This window comes from Hyaena hyaena, unplaced genomic scaffold (genome assembly GCF_003009895.1).
Source record: "Hyaena hyaena isolate Hyena2069 unplaced genomic scaffold, ASM300989v1 scaffold_5344, whole genome shotgun sequence".
Classification (NCBI taxonomy): Eukaryota; Metazoa; Chordata; class Mammalia; order Carnivora; family Hyaenidae; genus Hyaena; species Hyaena hyaena.
Genome location: NW_024085930.1, coordinates 1 through 1,116, shown reverse-complemented (window position 1 = coordinate 1,116; position 1,116 = coordinate 1). Strand labels below are relative to the sequence as shown.

Genomic DNA, 1,116 nt, shown 5'->3' with positions numbered 1-1,116 from the left:
AAAAATCCTTTTTTTGGGGCGCCTGGGGGGCTCAGGTGGCTAAGCCGGCAACTTCAGCCCAGGTCATGATCTCACGGTTCGTGGGTTCGAGCCCCACGTCGGGCTCTGTGCTGACTGCCAGCCCAGAGCCTGGAGCCTGTTTCAGATTCTGTGTCTCCCTCTCTCTCTGACCCTCCCCTGCTCATACTGTCTCTCTTTCTCTCTCTCAGAAATAAATAAAACATTAAAAATATTAAAAAAAAAAATTTTTTTTAAATCCTTTTTTTTTTTTTTCTGGTTCTCTGTTCCCTAGGATTCCCTCTACGAGAAGTTTAGCGCCCTCTCTGCCACTGAGGGACAGAAGCACCTGAGAGAGGAAGGGGTCTTCCTGGAGACCTACTCAGTGCGGCACGGCCCCGAGCCCGTCACGGAGGCCTCGGTGGAGTACCTGCAGGAGATGGCCAGGATCCGCCTCTGTCTCGACAGGGCATCTGACCTCCTCTCCGGGCTCCAGGAGGGCTCAGGCAGGTCTTACGCGCACCCCTGTCCACCCCAGGCTCAGGGACTGGCTCTGTAGAAATACGGGAAGCCGGTTCTCAGAGCCATCCTGGTCTGCACAATGTCGCCTTTCTTCTGGATCGGTGTCATACGGGAGCTGCAGGGGCCCGTGCCTTCCACGCCCGGCTCCGAGTCCTGGGCGGGCGGGCGAGTGGCGAGGGTGCCGGCCGCCGGGCCCTGACCCCTGGCTCTCGCGCTCTGCAGAGGTGGCCGAGGACAAGCAGCGTTACCTCCGGCAGGTAGAGCGCTTCTGCAGGCAGGTGAGAAACGACTGGTACCGGGTGTACCTGGTGCGGAAGCTCACCAGCCTGCGGGGCATGGAGTTCGTGCAGCGCCTCTCCAGACCCGGCCACCCGGCGCGCTGGCTGTTCCCCCAGGCGGTCCTGGAGCAGCAGGTGAGCGGTGTTCGCCCCCCCCATCCCCCCGCATGGCTGGCCTGGTCCCCGGTGCCTCCGCGGCCCCCCCCAACGGTGTCCCCCCCCCGTGCGGCTGGCCTGGTCCCCGGTGCCTCCGCGGCCCCCCCCCGACGGTGTCCCCCCCCGTGCGGCTGGCCTGGCTCCCGGTGCCTCCGCGGCCCCC

General features: G+C 63.6%; 1 protein-coding gene across 1 annotated transcript; it reads left to right on the top strand.

Annotated features, from left to right (window-relative positions):
* Positions 1 to 292: 292 nt before the first annotated feature.
* LOC120227824 (E3 ubiquitin-protein ligase RNF213-like) lies at positions 293 to 932 on the top strand (the record flags this gene model as incomplete). The annotated part of the gene is made up of 2 exons (XM_039225838.1): positions 293 to 503; positions 742 to 932. Coding segments are annotated over 2 exons (402 nt in total), but the record flags the coding sequence as incomplete, so codon positions are not given.
* Between the last annotated feature and the right edge of the window lie 184 nt (positions 933 to 1,116).